Source organism: Aristolochia californica, unplaced genomic scaffold (genome assembly GCF_029961685.1).
Source record: "Aristolochia californica isolate CCGP_79_NKW_82.1479 unplaced genomic scaffold, dmAriCali1.0.hap1 SCAF_8, whole genome shotgun sequence".
Classification (NCBI taxonomy): domain Eukaryota; kingdom Viridiplantae; phylum Streptophyta; class Magnoliopsida; order Piperales; family Aristolochiaceae; genus Aristolochia; species Aristolochia californica.
Genome location: NW_027182279.1, coordinates 35,286,703 through 35,306,592, shown reverse-complemented (window position 1 = coordinate 35,306,592; position 19,890 = coordinate 35,286,703). Strand labels below are relative to the sequence as shown.

Below are 19,890 nucleotides of genomic sequence, written 5' to 3'. Positions count from 1 at the left end.
AATTAACTTCAGAACAAACTAAAGTTAGAGGCATACCCTTCTTTACACACCAGGCGGCGTACTTGGGACAATCCTTCTTCATATGTCCTGACTTCTTGCAGAAGAAGCAGGTAAATTCCTCGGCCTGCTTCTTCTGTTTCTTAGTCTGAGAAGAACCTACCGTAGTATCCTTACCTCTCTTCTTCTTCTTGTACTGAGAGGTTGAGGCCAAGTGAGCACTTTCAGTCTTATCCCGTTGCTACCTCACTTCCTCTTGCACACAGTGAGATATAAGCTCATTTAGGGACCATTTGTCCTTCTGAGTGTTATAACTCACTTTGAATTGGCCAAAGTGTGCAGGAAGAGAGATCAGAACCAAGTGCACGAGCAAGTCCTCAGACAGCTCTAACTTAAATGACTTGAGTTTTGATGCGAGATGAGACATTTCCATTATGTACTCTCTTATGTTCCATTTGCCTTTATACTTCATCGAAACAAGTTTAGCCAAAAGGCTACTCGCCTCTGATTTTTCATTCTTGGCAAAATATTGTTCAATTTCTTCTAGGAACTTCTTGGCCCTCTTGCTCTCTGTCATAGAGCCCTTAAACGCCTCCAGAATGGAGCGTTTCATGATCATCAAACACATTCGATTAGAGCGCTCCCACTTCCTAATTTTAACCTCATTGAGGTTATCAGGAGTAGAAATGGGTGGATCTGCCCGAAGTGCAAGATCTAAATCCATACAATCGAGGACAATTTCCACGGTATCTTTCCAGGCCTTAAAATTCGTCCCACTTAACATTGGAATGCTGCTTATTTGAGCAATAACATTTGAAGCAGTAACAACAAAAACTGTATAAAGAACAAAATAAACAAGCATACTCACATTAACTAGCATGTCATATAAAGAAAAATAGACAAGTACAAAATAAAATCCAAATTGGGGACCCATCTCAAGATACCTAGTACAACATTAATTCCTAGTCTTTGGACAGAGAAATTAATTGTAAGTGGTACTCTCAGTGCAATGATCAAATACTGACAATCAGTTTTGTCAAACAATAGCCTTTCTTTGGATCGACTATTGTTCACATGAAAAGTCTTTATAATTATCACGCAGTTAACATCACAGGTATGTTGTTGATTTGGCCAAATTGTGTCTTCCTTTGGGCCGAGCACAATTTGCATAAATAACTCCGTACAAAAATCTATGTATTTTTAGTCAAATTATTCTACACTACAGAGGTTACTTTGGCAACATGTAGCTTCAAACAATTTGATTTAAAATACTAGACCAACTGAACAAAATATATATATATATATATATATTTATTTTAATTCAGTTGCCCAACACTATGGCACCGCCCCATTGGTGTCGCGGTGTTGGCCTTTATTTCCTTGGAGCTGCAATAAATGTTTTGTAATGTAACAAAACATTTAGTCAAATATAACAAACAAATATGAGCAGCTTTATTAGGCATATACGCCAAACGCAAAAGTCGGCTTGGTCGAGCCTGCTTAACCTGAGTCGACCCGACCTGTAGCAACCGGTTCGAGTTGACTCACCCGAGTCAATCTCGTTAAGTAAATTTGATAAACCCCGAGAATAATTTTTTTTTATCGCGACGCTGCAGTTTGTCCAACGGACATAGCAACGCGTCCGTTGCTTTGAACGGGCACAATTGTTGCCCAACGGACGCACGCCCACCGCGGTTGCCCAACGGGCATGGCAGCGCGCCCGGTGGAGTCAACGGGCGCTGCTGTCACCCAACGGCGACAACAACCCTCCCGACAGCGCTCCCGACGGGCACTCTTCCCAAGAACCTCTTCTCTTTCGCATAGGTTATATAAGGAATGTATTTGGTATTTGGATATTATCCGTATCAATGACCTGGGCAATCATGAATGATCGGTGATGAGACCGCATAAATAGAAACAATCCTTAAATCATGAAGTCAAAAAAAAAGAAAATTCTTACTACCGTTGCCCAACAGGCATGACAGCACGCCCAACGGGCATTGCTAGCGCCCAACGGCACGACAGCGCTCCAGACAGGCGCTGTTGTCGCCCATTCTTTCCAACGGGCACTGCCGGGCCAGACTCTCGGTTATCGACACTGCTGTTCGCCCGAAGGCTCTAGCCTGCCGATCACTGTTCGGATTCCGTCCAACAACAGGTTTCCTCCGTCGCCTCCCCCTTTTTCCCGTCGGACGTCGTTTCATCGACGGGCTCGGCGGCTTCTTCCGTCGCCCTCTCTGCTCACGCGCAGAGGAGGGGGGGGGGGGTTGGTTTTTCGTCGCCCACTCTGCTCACGCGCAGAGATACGGTGGGGGGTGGCTTCCACCAGTGGCTGTCTATCAGAGGCGCTACAGCATGTCCCAATGGACGCTGTAGCGCCATCCTCCACCCGACGCCGAAGAACGCACAACCCAAAAAAAGGAATTCCGTGGAAATTTTTTTTTTTTTTTTTGCACTCCATGAATTAATCTAGAAATCCTAATAATCTAACAGACTGCTCTGATACCACTTGTTGAATTCCGTAATAGTAAATTCTAATTCAGAATTTACAACATGTTAGAATATTAGGATTGAAAAACATACCTGGATCCATTCCGTAAATTTTGTCTTCTAATGCGGAATCTCTATGACAAATGATAAGAACGGATATGGTCTTCCTCAACTAAATCGCCTTATTCCTCAGTGGGACCTTCGTCTCTCTTCCGGATGGGGAGAAGGGAAACTATGTGTGATTTAGTATATTGGGGACTATAACCATGTTGTGTCTCTTTATATAGGGTTCCCATAATTCCTTATGGTATCTACTCAATTGGCCCATATCCATAGCTCATACCTTAATGGGCTTAACAAAATTAGATCACTTAATTTTAGCCCATTCCATTAATAATAGAAAGTATAATTGCAAAATAAATATGTTACCTAAATTAGAATAGGAAATGAAAATTTCCTAACACTTGATCTTCGACAACAGACCGCTAATCCAATTAATACCAAGTTGCAATACGATAGTCGTACCCTCGATACAAATGATCTAGATCTGGCTTCTTTGTGATAGATATTGAACTAAACCACTTTAGAGGATGAACTAAACCACACCTTTACATGTGAAGTAAGAATAGAAAAGATAAGTTTTACATCATAAGATAAATACAACATAGGATAAATTCAATGGGATCTTATCCAATAACTGAAGGGATTATGTTTATCCCTTATCATGTCCCCTCAAGATTGGCCACTTGTTAGAGAGACCAATCTCGTCTCATAGTAACTAAAACGGTAAACCTGGCATTGGCTATGTAAGGAGATTTGTTTCGAGGGTTAGTGGTTGGGGCGGACGGAATCTCATTATCCGGTGCAGAGATTTAGAAGAGCAGTGACACTATTAACAGTTAACGTGGACGAAATCGAAGAGAACGCATCGTCCGATGAAGAGATGTGGAAGAGCAACGGCACTGGTAGCAGTTAGGGTGTACGGAATCGAAGAGAACGCATCGTTCGATGAAGAGATGTGGAAGAGCAACGGCACTGGTAGCAGTTAGGGTGTACGGAATCGAAGAGAATGCATCGTCCAATAAAGAGATGTAAAAGAGACGTGGTATTGGTAGGGACTGGGGTGAATGGAATAAGAGAAAACACATCATCCGGTGAAGAGATGTGGGAAGGTGAAAAAGAAACGGAGAGACATCACATTATCCGATGAAGAGAAGTGGAAGAGCAGTGACACTGGTAACGGTTAGAGCGGGCAGAACATTGTCCTGTGAAGAGATGTGGAAGAGCAATTGTTGATTGCGTTTTTTTTTTCTCATTACGAATTGGGCACATATGATTTAGCCCATGCACAAATAGTACATGCACGGGACAAAGGCATGGGGAGGGGGGTGATTTGTAGTGAGGGTTTTTTTTTCTCATAGTTGATTTTGAAATTTAATTAATTACTCTATTTTAAAACGTTAAAGCTTCGTTCTTAAAATATATTTTTTTATCTCATTTCATAACTCTTTTTCAAAGTATTTCATTTTTTTATATCATCTTTGGGAGGTCAATTTGGGGGTTACAAGGTCAATCCATTATTTTTCAGAAAAGCTAAGTACATAAGAGCTTTTACTTTTTAAATATTAGATATGTCATAGCCTAGATTCATACTAGAATGATCCTAGTGATTGTCAAATCATACTTCATTGTCTTGCAAATATTGAACTTTAATTTTTCATTGTATTTGAGCTTTAACTTTCAACGCTTACGATAATTGAACTGATATTTTATATGCCAAGGAATATTGAACTCTTGTTTCAGATCAAACTCTTATGTCCTAAATTGGTAAATTCTTTACAATAATCTATCAACTACGCTCGAGTTTGAATTTTATTTCATCTCAATGATTGAGTTGCTTCATAGAAACACGAGTACTACATATCTCTTACTTTCAAATCTTTAGGAGTACTTGGTGATTTTCAAGTTGAATTTTTAAATCGTTAATGTAGTTTAAAATAACATTTCGGACTCCTTTCTACAATCAAGTAATTATAAAAAATAAATAAATAACGTTAAAAATAACATAAACGAATATAATATGTTCATTTATTAATTTATTGATAATATATGGTAAACTTTAACATAAAAAAGGCATGATTAAACAGGAAAAATTTATCAAATTAACACACTATATATTTTTATATATTATTAATTAATAATATTTTCCATTAAATTTAAAACCATTGACTTTATTAATTATAAAAATGAGTTAATTAAACCCAAATAATTGATAAATGCTTGAGTTAACAATATTTAAATTACCGCTATTAAATCACTAATACAATAGAGTAATTAAAAATAAATATAATTAATAAATAAAAAATATTTTATTAATAACACAAGATGAATTTTTTACATGGTATTACTTAATAATATATTTCCACGAAATTAAAATGAATTACTTAATCAAATGCATACTTTAACTATATTTTATTTATCATACTTAAATATCAAGTTTAATATAATAATAAAATTTAAAAAAAATATTAAATAAATAAATATACAACTTTATTAATAACCTAAGAAAGATTATTCAAATAACAAGTTCGTGCCTTTAATATTAAAATCATCAAGTTACAAGTATAGTACGTATGAATGACACATGTTCAAAAGCAATAAGATACAACCATTATTTATCATTCCACATGGAAGTCGCTATGGCATCTCGAAATTGCGCGGCTCTTGTGGATTCTAATGCACAGTGCCTTCGAAAGGTTGTTACTTGGCTACCCTCATCCTCAAGACCATCGCTATTGTCACTGTTTGTATCATCCATTACACCTCATTGGACCGCATCACCTCCTCCACTAAGCTCACCACCCGAATCATCATCTTCCAATTCAAATAGATCAATGCAATCCTCTCCACGTACATAATTAGCGCAATGTGCAACAAGTAATTACAATTTTTGTCTGGATCTTAAAAGAAAATAGAGCGTCTTTCAACATTTGAAATTGAGCTTTTAAAGATGAGTGTCTTCGGTTGAATAATTCTTTTTCATTTCTAGAAATATTATCTCCAAATTCTTGCAGATGATACCGAGTTCCTTGATATGGAGCCAAAAATCCTGAAAGATTTGCCTAACCAGCATCGACTAGATAATATTTACTTATAATAGAAATTATATTCCACATAAAAAAATTGAAGATATAATAGATAAAAAATTACTACATAAAAATATATCATTTACGTTAAGGTACAAAGATTTTATCCTGGCGAGTCAATGCGTCCTTCAGTACACGGGAATTAGTTATCGATCTCTCCCATCCAGCAAGTACATAAGTGAATTGCATGTCAAATGAACATATTGTCACCATATTTTGTGAGAGATAGACTTTTCCATTCCAGAACATCTTTTGTTCTTCAAGTGGAATGTTTGCTTTGATGTGAGTTGTATCAATAGCCCCAATACAATCCTAATTATACAATTTCAATTAATATTGACTAACTTTGTATATTAATCTAAAATTGTTTAGTTAGAGGGCAAGTGATGTTACCTTGAAGTACAGATAAAACATTGAACTGCTTAAAATCTTCGAATGTTTGCATTTTGATGGCCATATGAAGTAATCAGAGTAAAGTTTGATGATTGCATCCAACACCTTGTTGAAATACTTACTTATGGTCCAATTCGATTTATTAAACATCTCTGTTGTGACACTATATGATTCTTGTTGACAAAATGGTTAGGAGGAAATATACAAGTTGTTCTTCCACTGAGATGGTCTTTGTGGCTAATAAAAACCCTCTATTAGTAAGTATTTGTGCCAATTTTGCAAAATACTATTTGATTCATCTTATAAACTTTTCAAAATTTAACAGGTGATTTGTCTAGTGCATTTTGCAAATTCAATGGACCATTAATCCCACAAGAGCATGGTATACGTTTGTTACAATGGTACACGTTTGTTGCAATGGCAAAAAAGAAACTTGTGAACGCAATAATAGTTGCAATATTTTCTTCGTCAATCATAATATCCATAAGAATCTACAAATTCAATCGCCTAAAAGTCATAAACACAAATAAACATCACTCTTCAATCATAACCTATTTGCAATCACACCTATACATAACCATATTCATCCACATTCTCACATACCTTCAATCACATCCCTATGCCACCATATCCATTTAATTGTCCACATCCATACTCAATAGAAAATATTGTACTTAAAACGCATTACAAATAGTTTATTGTACAATATTTAAGCCACTCAACCAGTTCTTCCACTGTCATCTTCGTAAACATAACTTTCTTACTTGGCGTATCCAACCATATAAATCCGGGAATTCCCTGAGAGCTTTGAACCATTCTCTTTCGATATTGCCTTCTTTAGGCTGGAGCAATTACCTTCATTACATCAATGAATCTACCAATGTTATCACTAGATATTTCGTTTCTCTTTCTACAACGACTTGAAGATGACCAGTTCAAGTGCACTAGAAAACAATTTCCACTATAAATTCCAAAAATAAAAAAATATGATATAAACAAGAGAATGAATAACTTTTTATAACTATATATATAACTAAACAAATAATTAACCAAAATAAAACATGGTTACACTTTGATTTAATGTGTAGTATTAAAATATATTTAATGATTATAGTTTATTATAAATTAATATAATAATTACATGTGACTAAAATTAATTTAAAAAACAAAAAATAAGTAAAAAATAACATAAGCTAATATAATAAATAAATAATTTTTTTAATAACATAAGATATATTTTAACATTAAAAATTACTAATTTAATAAATATATTATTTTATCAATAACAAATATATATTTTTACATATTATTAATTATTAGTTTAATTAATTATAGCAATGGGATAATTAGACCAAAACAATTTATCAAATGTTTACTTTTAACAATATTTTAATTAAAACTATTAAATCACTAATTTAATACAATAATTACAAAATGAATATACTAAATAAATAAAAACAATTATTTTATAAATAACAAAATATATTAGAAAAAATTAAACCAGCGTCGTCTTTCTCACTACGCCGATGCGTCATCTTCCTCGCGGCACCGATAATAGCGGGAGACTACGGCAATGGAGGCCGTTCCGATGGTACACCGAGAGGGAAGTCGAGAGGGAGAAGATAGAGGGAAAAAAATTGAGGGGGGAAGGCCGAGAAGGGAAAAAAACCAAGAGGGAGAAGAGACTGAGAGAAGCAGACGAGAGAGGGAGAAGAGCAAAGACAAGAGGAAGAAGAGAGGGGGCAAAAAAATTCATTGGGAGAGGAAGGCACACGCATGATTCATGTGGATGATTTGCAAAATACGTATGAAACACAATTCCCCCATTTTTGCCTGAGAACATTACCTAACATGATTCAAATGAAGAGGAGATCATGCAACACTAATTGCCTAATCGAATGAACGGAGTAATACCGAAGTAATTTATGTCTGATCCATTTTAGACTAATCCCCCCATAATTTTGCATTCCATAGATTCAAACATTTGTCAATTTTGACTGTCAACCGATGTCTTCTTCAAGAATGAGGACCAACGAATCAACTGAGACCAATGTTCACGAATTGGTCTTCTCGAGGACAAAACACCGCACTACACGACTTACTCCTCTCGTACGAAAACCTCCAAGTTCCGTTGGTGGTGGACAGAACCACCAAGACCTCCGAGGACTGATAGCACAATCCCGATAGAGAGCCTCACGCTCTCTTGCTTCTCAACTAGGACGACGGTAAGGAGAAAGAAGGTGAAACGTTTGAGGACGGTAATGCAAAATCTACCTTCCTCAGCTTTACCAAAGATTACTATCAGCCCATGGGCCCACCCAACCCATTAAACTATGTACATAATACAACATACAACAAGCATAAGTGATACCTAATATACATTTCAAAATATTGTAACATTGAGGAGGGGGGAGGGTTAACTTGAATTGAAGTTAGTTCACAATTAACTTGAATTGAAGTGAATTGAATTGAACTTAAATTAATTGATTTAAGTTTAGGTTTTAGAATAGACGATTTCAAGTGGCTGAAAAACAAATTTCAGTAACCTTTTATAATATACTTAAATAAAACATATAACTAAACAAATAATTAACCAAAATAAACGTGGTTGCGTGATTTAACGAGTAGTATTAAAATATATTAATATCTTAATTAATTAAAAACTAAAAAACAATAAAACAATAAATTATTAATTACGTGTGACAAGAATAAATTATACAAAATTAATAAAAAATTAAAAAATAACATAAGAGATATAATAAATATAGCAATTGGATAATTAAACCAATTAATGATTACAATTTATTATAAATTAATAATTAATGATTACAGTTTATTTAAAATAATTAAAAAATTAAAAAATAACATAAACGAATATAATAAATAAATAAATTATTTTGTAATGACATAAGATATATTTTAAAATTTAAAACTCACTATTTTAATACAAAATAAAACATACATAATAACTAAATAAATATATTAATTTATCAACAATATTATATATTTATTTACGTATTATTAATTAATAATATATTAACACAAAATGTAAATCCAGTGGCTTAAAGTTTATTATAATTAAACTAATTCATGATTAAAGTTTATTATAAATTAATATGCTAATGACTTGTTATTAGAATAAATTTTTAAAAAGTGAAAAAAATAAAAAATAACAAGTTCTCGTCATCATCGTCGTCGTCGAAGAGCCCTGCAACAAAAGAGACCTTTGATTTTGGATTTCCCAAGCGACTCTGAGGCCTTCGAAACCGCCGCGAAATTCTGTTACGGAGTGAAGATCAACAAATGTCCCTCCGTTGCTCTGCACCGATGAGGTTTCTGCCCAATCCGTTCTCCGAAGCATCATAGACTCGGTAAGAACCCTAAAATCCCTCGAATCGCTGATGCCGATGGCAAAAACCCTAGGTATAGCATAGCGAGAGAGACAGGATGAATGAAGCTAGGGCGTACGGAGAAAGCAGAGAGCGAAAACGAGAGATGACGAGAGAGAGCGAAGACGAGATGAAAAAATGGGGCGAAAAAAGTCGACGGGAGACGAAGGCCAAGGGAGAGGGAGGAGAATAGCGAATGAGGATAATTTTTTCCTTTCGGGTGGGGGGAAAGAAGCAATGTGCATCGTACGAGGAAAGTGGATGATTCGCAAAATAGGTAGGAATCAACTTTCCCCCATTTTTGCCTGAGTGAATGAAATGGTACTCACTTCAATTCAATTCTTTCTACACTAAACGCATAATTTGATGAACCAGGTAATGCGGGAGGAATTCATTCCACTTCATTGTGGACTAACCCCCCTAATAAATTCTTTTCCTCCTCCCTCCTAAGTTAAACATAAAGGTGTTGTTTTTCTGGAAAAAAAATAATTTAAGTTAGAATGCATAAATTGTCAAATACTTCCTCTTCCTCTATATATGTTGGTTTCAGCAAAGGTTTCAGTAATTACTGTTAAAGTCCTAGGCAAAGAGTATTCCTAGGAGGTCACCCATCCTAGAATTACTCTTGTCAAGCCCGCTTAACTTTGGAGTTCCGAGTCAGATACCTAACCGAAACAACTCGAATAGATTGGCCTTTTAGGGTGCAGAAAGCCAAGTACCTAACTCAAACCACAAACTCTAACAAGAGTGGATGAAACCACTCTGACGATTACTCTTGGTCCCAATGTGTGAAACGTTTTCTGATTACTGGAGACCTTGTTGAGCATATAGTTTAGCCACCTATGCATGTGGATCAACCCTCTTACCTTAAGTGGTTGAGGGTTGAGGGAGGACACATTAATTATTAATTGGTTGATTAATATAGTATAGAGGAACATATGGCAAACAATGTGGTGCACCTAGCCAAAGCAATCTAAGACATATAAATCCTTGACAATCTACAAAAGATTTATGATATTTTTCGGGAGATGTGCAACAGTGTAAAACCAAACTTCATGAGTACTTTGTGAGTACAACCTTCAAATTATGGACCAACCTTTTGAAGACCCTATCTCTCGTTATTTTTCAACTCACCATTTCTCTACCAATTGTGTCTCTTTTTTGTCTGCAATGTCTTCTTCCACCATTCCTATCTACAATGAGGAAGTTTTCACTGATCTGAGGTGGAAATCTGCCATAGATGAAGACAAGCTATGTACCACATTTGGCCACTCTTCCGCCAAGAAAAAAAGCAATTGGTGACCCTTCAAATTATGGACCAACCTTACCCTATCTCTCATTATTTTTCAACTCTCCATTTCTCTACCAGTTGTGTCTCTTTTTTGTCTGCAATGTCTTCTTCCACCATTCCTACCTACTATGAGGAAGTTTTTACTAATCCGAGGTGGAAATCTACCATAGATGAAGAGATTCAGGCTAAAAAAAAAAAACAATTGGGTGCAAATGCTTCTCCCTAAAGTATAATCCAAATGGTTAAGTTGCTAGATACAAGGCTCGATTGGTCATTAAAGGTTATACTCAGTCTTACAATGTTGATTATGATAAAATATTTTCTCTTATTGTCATGAAGAACTTGGTCGGAGTTCTTACATCATTTAGATGTCAAGAAGGCTTTCTTGAATGGTATACTCTCTAAGGAAGTCTACATGTGTCAACCACCTGGTTATGTGGTTGAGGGGGAGAAAGTATGTCAACTGAATAAAGCAATATAGGTTGAAGCAATCTCTGTAAGCTTGGTTTGATATGTGGGTTTAAGAGTTGTGAAAGCGATCACTCAATGTTTATCAGAAATTTCACCAAGGGCAATATTCTTATCACAGTATATGTGGACAATATTGTTATTACGAGCAATGTGACCTTTTTGGCATTCAACAAGTAAAAAACAATAAGGTGTTCCAAACCAAGGACCTCGGACTTCTCAAATGCTTCCTTGGGATTGAAGTTCTTCAATCCAAACATGGTATAGTGCTATCACAAAGTACATACTTGATTTGTTGAGGAGATGCCTCGATGGAAGCATGCAGACACACCTATAGAACCTAATGTTAAGTTGTGTGCAAGAACTGGTAGTGAAGTCGATGTTGGTTGGTTTCAACAATTAGTTGGAAAACTAATCTATCTCACAATTACAAGACCATATATTTTTTATTTGGTCAATGTTATCAATATATGCATCAACCACAAAAATCACATTGGCAAGTATTAGAAAGCCTTCAATATCTAAAGAAAAGTTCAGGTTAAGGCTTGCTATATAAATATCATGGTCATACTAATATTGAAGGGTAATCTAGTCAACTAGAGAAGTAAAAAAATATAGTGGCAAGATTGAGTGAAGAAGTGGAATGACGAGTTATGGTATTGTTATGGGCTCATAACCCACTGGTCCTAGGGTTAAATACTTATGTCTTCCGCTCCTAACAGGCCGGTCTGTTGGGTAGTATTGGTTAAGTGTTTAACATTTAGTATCAGAGCTAGCACTTTGATACAAGTTCAATTCCCGGCGTGGGCGATCGCGAATCCTAGACGTAGGCAACCATCCGCGTCGCTATGTGTTAAACCGTTGGACGTCGACTCATGAAGGTGGGTGTGATAGGCTCATAACCCACTGGTCCTGGGGTTAAGTACCTATGCCTTCCGCTCCTGACAGGCCAATCTGTTGGGTAGTATTGGCTAGGTGCTTAACAAATACTTACAATAAGCGAATTGTTAGAGCTAAAATCATTCTTGATTGAGCTTGGGTTCTGAATAACCAAGCTTATACACCTTCACTATGACAATTAGGCAATTATCCATACCGTGGTCAATCCAATCTTTCATGAGAAAACCTAGACACTGTCATTTCATACGAGAAAAACTTCAAAGCCAAAATGTCCCTTCAAAGAATCAATCTTCACCAAGGCACACTACAAAGTCACACAAATACCTGCTCCAAGCTAGGAATATTTCATATTTTCTCCCCAGCTTGTGCAATGTTTAAAATAATTTGAGTGGTATTCTGTGTAATTATGAGACTAAATGGCATTTAGTGGTTAGTTTAAGTGTTATTTTTTATTCTTATGTATTAGGGCATACATACCCCATCTATATAGATAAAAAAAAGAGGGAGAGGAGCTCAAACTCGTGCTCTCTTAACGCATAAAATTTCTCTCTTCCACTTCACATCTTCTCTTCTCTTCTTTTTTCTTTCTTCTTCTCAAACCAAGTTATCCATGGAGTTAAACCCTAGAATTCAACATGGCTAGACTAAATTCTATTAGAAATTTATTTTCTATTGCAATTAAGAAAGAGTAGTCAACTTGATGTGAAGAATGTGATTTTGTATGGCACTAAGAGGAGTTAGTGAAGTGTGTTAGCTTGATAAAACAATGAATAACTTGAAACAAAATCCTTGAATGTGATTTAATAAGTTTAGAAGAGTTCTAACCACCCAATGTGTATTTTTTACAGGCATACACGGATAGTTGTGACTATTGTTTATGTTGATCATATATCTTTGGGGATGATTTTCAAGGCATTATAGATGCAAAAACTACTCAGACATGATATTACCAAACCAAGGATTTAGGAGCTCTCAAATACTTTCTTAGGTTTAAAGGAGCAAGAAGCAAAAAATGGTATCATTCTCTCTAGTAGAAAATATATAATCTAACTCAATTAAATCAGTTTTCTATGTATTAAACATGTTGATATTCCAATGGATGCTAATGTGAATCTACATGATGAGCAAACTCCTACTATCCATCAATTAGTTAGTAAGTTAGTATATATTACTTTGACTAGTTCAAATATTATATATGACAAAGCAAGCCAATCAACACAAGGTTGTACAAACTAAGCCAGAATACCACCATCATCATCTAACTCTAAAGGAAGCCCCACCCACCCATAGTACTATGATCTTGATATCCCAATTGTTGTCAAGAAAGGAGTATGGGGTTATACCTAACATCCTATATCTAAATTTGTTTCTTTCAATTACTTATATCCAACCAATAATGTGTGTCTCTATGTGATAGTTCAATTCTAAAGTGTTAAAAAAAAACTTCTTCCTAGCCATAATTTAAAAGCATGCCCTTTTCAAAATATATGCTCTATTTAACAAGATGGTATGAACCATTAGTTGAATATATGTGGCAAAAATAAGGCATATCATGGATGGATTCATTGAATGCAAGGCATATTATTTTTTAAATGGTATACACAAACTTTAGGTGTTGATTATTTAGAGAATTTCATCTACAGCTAGACTAAATTAGAAATTTATTTTCTATTGCAATTAACAAAGAATATCATTGACATCAACTTGATGTAAAAAATGTGATATTGTATGGAATTCTTTTAGACTATGACACAACCTCTGGAGTATGTTACTCAAGAGAAATTAGTAAAATGTATTCGCTCAATAGTACTATATGTCTTGAAACAAAGCCATTGATTGTTGTTTAATAAGTTTTGATGTGTTGTTTTAAACATAGTTTCAAGTGTAGTTATGAGCACCCAATGATTGTTCTTAAAAAAGCATATGGTGATGGTTGATACTATTGTTTATGTTGATCATACCGCTATTTTTTGAGACAATTTTCAAGACATTATAGATGCAAAAATTGTTCAAGCATTATATTTCCAAACCAAGGATCCAAGAGCTCTCAAATACTTTCTTGAGCTTGAAAGGGCAAGAACCAAAAACAATGTATCATTTTCTCTCATACCAAATTTATCATTTACTCTCAATGAAATTCGTTTGCACCATATAAGTATGTAGGTACTCCTATGGAAGCTAATGTGAATCTAATGATCACCAAACTTCTAACAACAATTAGTTACTAAGGTTAGCATATACTAGACTTGTTCTAATATTGTTAGCATTCCTAGTTATACTTTATAAAAAATCCAAGAAAACATATTATAGGTTGTCATCACTTTGAGGTATCTTGAAAAAAGACAAGGGACATGATTGTTGTATGAATCTTACAACCACTTCAATATAGTTGGGTTCTCTAATAAAGACTGTGCAAAATCAAGGAGTACTCATTGATCAACAATTGTTACCATACCTTTTTTAAAGAACTATTGTTCAAATTGGAGAACAAGAAGAGCTCTGTGGAGGCTAAATCAAGTATTAAAGCAAAGTATCATGCCATTTAAGTATGATAGTTGTAGCACACACAAGATTGATACGAGTTGGTGATGATAAAATCATTGCTCACAAAATTCAAGCTAACACTCTTCATAGCTAACAATCCTATAGATGATAAGAGGACAAAACACATTAAAATAAGTTGCAGTTGCCACTTTATTCGAAAGGTAGACAGGCTTCAATGGTAAAATAATTACCACATGTGTGAAATCCAAGAAGCAATTGGATGTCTTCTTCAATAGAGCATTAAATAAAAAAGTAATTTAAATCTTTTGCTTGGAAGTTAAAGAAAGTATTGTCTTATAGTTTGGGAGAGTGGGAGAGTGGGAGAGTGGGGCTATAGATCCACTCCCCTTACTTCCTCGAAAGTTCTCTCATTAACCTTAAATCTCTCTCGCTCGCTTTTTTCTTTGTATTTTTCTCTTCTATCTTATCTCTCTCACAACCTTTCCATTGCTAATGTATTTTTTTCTTTGGGAGAATGGTTGTCTTTGTAGTTTAACCCATGATTGATGATTTCTACATCCAACCAAGATATATTTTGATTATATCATGACTAATAATGTTGGTATTGGCCGTCTTCAACCTTGTACCATACAAAATATGTAACAAGCAAAACTATCAACAAATATGACAAAATATGTAACAAGAATGACAAGAGCCCTTCTGGGTGGAACAATGTCTAGTGAAGAGAACAAATCATAAGAGAAGAGATTTTGTTATTATCTACTTTGATGTAGGTGACAAGAAATTAAAAATTTCCAACCACTCTATTCGTCTTTTAGACCCCTGTCATTGTGTTGATTTATATCACCGGGCTAAGTAGCAGGCCATGATTAGTCATCAATGAATCCCTATAATGTTAGTATAGTAAAACTGGAATATAACCAGAAATCTGTAAAACTGTAACAAATTCACTCAAGAATGCCATTAAAGAACCCAAAACTCCTAGAATAGCACTAGGCAATTAGTTGAGGCAGAAGCCTCATCCTGCTCAATGTTTCAATTAGAATCAATCATTTCATGTACAGGTAGAAAAATCCATCAAACTTGGAAGAACCATTAGAACTCAGGAGCCCTGAACATGGCATCACTGAATAACAGCAAAATAACAAAGCCACTGAAAAGGACAAGCTTAAAATGAAGTCAACTCCACCCACAAATTAAAATGGAAAAAGGACTGCGAGGCAAAAAGTAATAATTTATAAATGAATTCACCAACAGGTTACAACTAAGCAAGGGGCGCAAAGCGATGGATTTTACAAAGATGAAACAAATGTGATGCAAACTCCAAAATATCTTCAATTGCCAAAGGCCAGCTTTACCGAAAGTTTCTTCGGTATATCACAGATCATCAGCACTAAAACTCTAAATGTGAAAAGGCATCCACAGAATTCCACACAAAAATTATGCACACAAATAACAAGTAACAGGCCCATACAATCAATAATCTTCTATTTCATATCTAATATATCCAACGTAACTAATCTCTGAAGCAAAGACAGAGTCTGGACAGAAAAGAGCAAGATGGAATTGGGACATAGAAGAGTAAACATCCCTCAGGAGTGAAGTTTTAAGGTTTAAACTACAATCAGGCGTTCCGTCTCGTCTATTCTTTCTCTTCTAGAGATTGAACAACTAAAGAGGTAAGGCTCTTTTTTTTTTCATTTACCAGCCAGCACCTGGGCCTGGTTCTCCTGCTGCTGCTGATAGCCTAGCGACCTCCTGAAGAGCATTATGTGGGGCTCCGGTCGGTGGATTGCGTAGTGCACCCAACCGCGGCTCTGTTGAACTCCGATCGCCCGCCATTCGTTCTAACATTTCCACAAACAGCATTTCACCACTAAACCAAAAAAATCTCGAAGGCCCTACTGCCTCCCTCGTCAAACATAATGAAAGATATCGATGCATCAATAAACCTAACTGGCGTGTGGCATACCTCAGAGAGCAACCGATTCTTGGGGAGCAACTTTGCAACTTCTGGCGGGAGAACAACGTGTCTACAAATCACGAATACCTGTTAGACCCGAACAGCGAATGAAGCCGTTCTTTCTGAATGAAAGATGAGAGAAAAAACGTTACCTGTACTCATAGGTGTCGTCAAAGTACTTCTCAGAGTACTGGATCTGACCCATTTCTCCCTTTCTTGATGAAGACACCAAAATCAAGACAGTTGCGGCAAATATAAGCTATTGCAACGAATCTGTAAAGAACATTAACAGTAAAAGAACAATGAAAGATTTTCTAAAAACCCTAACATCAAAATTTTCTGTAGACTTGGAGAAAAAAATCAAAGAGAAAAATCGCACCAGGATTGGAGACCGCGGGCGAGATTCAGTCAAAATCAAGTGTGTGGGAAATGGAAAATGAGCGATTGAAAACTCAGGCTCATGCGAAAAAAGTTGAATATAAATAGACTTTTTCCAGAGTCCAAACGGCACATATTTACTCGAACGGTCGGGTTTTTTATTTTATTCGAAAATTACTGCTTGTGGTTCTTCCGCCTTTTCCCAGGCGCAAGTGAGCCAGTCATTTGTTTTGCGAGAAAAATTTTGAATTTCAAATTTTAAATTCAAATTTCGAGAATCTTATCAAGGAACTACGTATGACCTTCTTGTGAACATCTTAGGGCATGTTAGTAAAGTTTAGATGTGAATATGACGTATTATTATGTTTAGAAAGTATATTTAAAATATTATAAAATATTAATTAAAGCTATGTTTGGAATATAAAAAGTGGAAAAAAAATAAAAAATTAATAGTATACAGCTTTTAGTTTCTCTGGTTTGAATACACAAGACAGATTGGAAAGGAACGAAAATTTAATAATTTTTAATAATTTTTAATGAATAAAATTTATACGAACCTAAGAAGTATTAAAATATTATTGATAGATTTTTATTTGTTAATCAAAATAAATATTGCAAATAAATTTATATTTATAATTTTTTTATAAAAAAACATACTATGTTTTAATATTTCTATGAAAAAAAAAAAGTGGCAAGACTCAAACAAATTACCCATTTCCCCTTTTTTTTTTAAAGAAAATAAGGCCAATGTCATCTTCCATTATCTCTAGGACTCCAAGGCAACTCCAAAGAAAGAGTTACTATAAGTCAATTTCTCTATTCCCACCTTTTAGACCCTCAGTATAAGAGAATCTGATTTTGGGTTGGATTCCAATTCTGACCTCATGCAATCTTATTCTTAGATTCTTTTCTATCCAAATTTGCTTATGGGTTATATTCACATTAGTAGGAAAGGTGCACAATGACCTTTACTCCACCTATCATATGTTTACAAACAAAATAAAACATAAAAATATTAAGACTCATCTCCTTCAATCTACAACCAATAAATATATACATTAAAATTACACAACATGGATATCTTTGATTCCATCTACAACAAAGTGATAAGAAATAAGGGTACATTAATAACTTTGTTTTTTATTAATAACAAAGTGATGAAAAACACAACGGTATACTTCATTTTCCAAGCAACTCTCCAAATAAAATTATCAATGTACACAAGGAGTATACAATACTCATCACTATAAAAACACAAAAGACAAATTCATATTTAACATGCCCATATGTATTCAACGTTCACCATTATACCATCCATAATAAAAAGACCTATATTCAATAAGAAAAAAAACCAGCTTCAATATCAATTGTTTGATCTAAGTTTCATAGGAAATCATTTCACCATTTCAGGTCATTATTTACATATTCTCCTTCTATAAGTTGAGGTCTTGATTTCTAATTTACATCAAGACAAGATGATATTTATATGAGAATTTGTGAAGATTAATCTCTTGTGATGTTATAATCTTGATTTTTTTGTAGCTAAATTGCAAGTTTGATCAAGATTGGTTGCTGCTAGTGTTTCATCAAGAGATATTTGTTGGTGAAAATGATTTGCGATTCGGTTATCTACATGTAACTTCGATCAATTTTCTCTCACACTTGACGTTGTTCATGGGGTCTTGTTATTTTGTTGGATGATCGTCATATGGTTCAAATTCCAGCGTCTACTTGCCTCTATTATTCTGTTGCCCCTTCTACTTCCTTGAACTCCAACACTTGTTTCTTTGAAGTTGGATTATTCCCATGAGTTGAGTTATAAGAGACTTGACTTGCTACTAAGGATCTCAAAAGAAGATTGTGATTCTCATGTGTTTGGCCACAATTTTTTGAGTTTGGATTAAGGCATAAGGGTTTAAATCTATCCTCTTTTTTAAAGGATATAAGAGGAATTGATTGATTTTTGGATGATGTCTCCACTTGACATAAGCACAAATTCTTTGATGATTTAGTGCCTACACTTGTGGAAAAAATTCTATATCTCTCTTTGTAAGTGCCTGATTTGGTCCACGGGTCTTCCAAGTTGCATTAGTGGAAATTTTTTAGACGCCCTTTACAATTGATCTTGGTGTAATTTAAGCATTTGATTGTTTCATCATAGAGATTGGACATACAAGTAGTAAGAGTGACATACTCATAATTACTACTATCCCCTTGAGTGACCTCTCCAATTATCTTTGTTGGTCACAATTGGTACAATGAGTTCTCATTACTCGTGATCTTGTTGCTCACTTAAACAAACCCTCTCCTCCGATTGATGAAGAAGATGTAGCCTACCTCGAGTGGGTTAAAAATGATAATCTGGTTATTAGTTTGGCTCATAAATAGCATGGAAGAACATGTAGCCAACAATGTGGTCCACTTGGAAACAACCAAGGATATTTGGGACACTTGTGCTAACTTATACTCTAGCACAACCTCCTTGCAAAAATTATTTGATGTCTTACAAAATATGTTGAATACTAAGCAAAGGGATAATATTCATGAGTGCTTGGCCCAGTTTTGGGGACTTCTTCAAGAATGGAAGATCCCTCAACCGTACTCAACATATATTGCGGTTCAAGAAAGACAACTGGAGGCCTTGGCAGCAACCATTTGCTTGATGATTATCAAGCTATATCTTGAGGTTGTTAAGACTCAACTCCTTAGCTCATCTGCACTTCCATCATTTGATGGAATCAGTGCCACGTTGCTATGGATCCCTGACTCATCTTCTACTACCACCTCCCCTATTGATGCTCCATCGGCTATGTACTCAGGTACTAGTGTACATCATCCTCCAACCACATACACAATAAAAAATTTAGAGGGAACCGCACAAGATGTGGTGGAACGGGTCCTACCTATTCACCCATTGTGCCTCACATATGCACCTACTGTGGTGGTTAGAGCCACCTTGTGGAAAATTGT

The 19,890-nt window shown here is 35.2% G+C and overlaps 1 protein-coding gene across 1 annotated transcript; it reads right to left on the bottom strand.

Moving 5' to 3' along the window:
• Nucleotides 1–15,797: 15,797 nt before the first annotated feature.
• On the bottom strand, nt 15,798–17,025 carry LOC137938939 (cyclin-dependent kinases regulatory subunit 1). The gene is made up of 4 exons (XM_068784059.1): nt 16,922–17,025; nt 16,695–16,815; nt 16,552–16,612; nt 15,798–16,426 (listed from the first exon to the last, which is right to left on the bottom strand). Exons 2-4 carry the CDS (start codon nt 16,745–16,747, stop codon nt 16,277–16,279), a joined length of 264 nt encoding a protein of 87 aa, XP_068640160.1. The 5' UTR covers nt 16,748–16,815; nt 16,922–17,025; the 3' UTR covers nt 15,798–16,276.
• Between the last annotated feature and the right edge of the window lie 2,865 nt (nt 17,026–19,890).